This window comes from Merops nubicus, unplaced genomic scaffold, assembly GCF_000691845.1.
Source record: "Merops nubicus isolate BGI_N331 unplaced genomic scaffold, ASM69184v1 scaffold43329, whole genome shotgun sequence".
Lineage (NCBI taxonomy): Eukaryota > Metazoa > Chordata > Aves > Coraciiformes > Meropidae > Merops > Merops nubicus.
In genome coordinates this window covers 457-1,795 of record NW_008632497.1, presented here as the reverse complement: position 1 = coordinate 1,795, position 1,339 = coordinate 457, and the positions used below count along the sequence as shown (strand labels likewise).

The following is a 1,339-nucleotide window of genomic DNA, read 5'->3' as shown; positions in this document are numbered from 1 at the left end:
TTTTCTGGGGGTGGTCCCTGTCCCGGCGCCGCAGCTGGAAGCTGGTGGAGTTGAGGTGGAGGAAGACGTCGGCGGTGCTGTCCTGGCGCAGGCAGCGGCCCCGGCCCTAGCACAGCATGGTGCTGCAAAGCTGTGCCGCCGTTGTGACGTTCGTGATGTAACGGCCCAGGTCACCCTCCAGGTAGTCCTTGATGACCTGGCATGAGTCCTAGGGAAGGGAGGCATGTTAGAGTGACCCCAGGAAAGAAGCACCCCAGGTGGGGAGGACACTCAAGCAGCCACTCTCCCTCTGGGGACAGGTGACACCCCCCCACCCCACCCCAGCTACCTCCCCAGAAGCACATTTATCCCCAGCCTACCCGGTTTTTGGTGTAGTCTGCATCACCCCAGAAAATGGCTCCAGCTGCACCTAGTGCCGCACTCTCTCCAATGGTGGAGATCAGGTCCATCTGAAGGGACAGAACCCAGTTAGTGTCAACAGACCCCACACAGCACCCATCTTGCCAGCATGGTGCACCCTAAACAGCCCACTGTGGAGTCAGAGAAGCAAGACCCCATCTCTGCTCCAGGCCACAGGGAAGAAGGGACTATCCCAGCTCCTTGGGGACAAGGCTCCCCACCACCACCACCAGCCCTCCCCAGGTGCTAAGCTAGCACAACACAGGGGCTGTTGGCTCATATCAAAGGGCCATGCCAAAGGGCACTACTCCACACCCCCACACAGAGACAGCCAAACCATGGAGTGCCAGTAGCACCATAAGGGCAGACACCAGCCTCCAGAGCCAACCTGCTCCAGGGGAGCAAGACAGGACATGGGCAGAAGGACCACTTCAGCCGATACCAGAGCCCCAGGTACCCAGGTCCTGCGATGAGGATGTCCCAGTGGTGCAGCCCTACCTGGCTGAGCAGGTCCAGCTTGCGGGTATAGGTGGGCCGGGTGTATACAAAGACAGGCAGGGAGTAGCCATCATGGTGCTGCTGCGAGATGCGCATGGCCTCCATCACCCGTGCCCGCACAAACTTCCGGCTGTTGGGGGTGGAGGCCAGGAGTGGGTCGAGGTAGATGGAGGGGTAGAGTGCCTTACTCTCCCTCCAGAGCCATGCCAGCTGGTCGTTGCGTGTCTTCTCCACATCTGGGCACTGCCCGGTGTAGCTCTCCTTGTTCTTGCTGTAGTCATGGTTGTAGCAGTCAGGGAAGAGGTAGAACCCCCAGAGCTGCTTTGGTCGGTAGCTCTTGGCCACGTGCAGAGTGCTCACCATGAACTGCCAGGCAGCTGACTCAAACTCAAACACCGCCTGCTTGTTCACCTTCTCTGAGGACCAGCTGGGCTGCCGCTGG

The 1,339-nt window shown here is 60.0% G+C and overlaps 1 protein-coding gene across 1 annotated transcript in view; it reads right to left on the bottom strand.

The window, feature by feature from the left end:
- Position 1: 1 nt before the first annotated feature.
- The window catches only part of HYAL2 (hyaluronoglucosaminidase 2), a gene marked incomplete at both ends in the record, with an annotated part of 1,791 nt that continues 453 nt past the window's right edge, over positions 2-1,339 (bottom strand). The window contains 3 exon segments of the mRNA XM_008947924.1: positions 2-208; positions 360-449; positions 898-1,335. Of these exon segments, the coding sequence (XP_008946172.1) occupies positions 2-208; positions 360-449; positions 898-1,335 (735 nt within the window).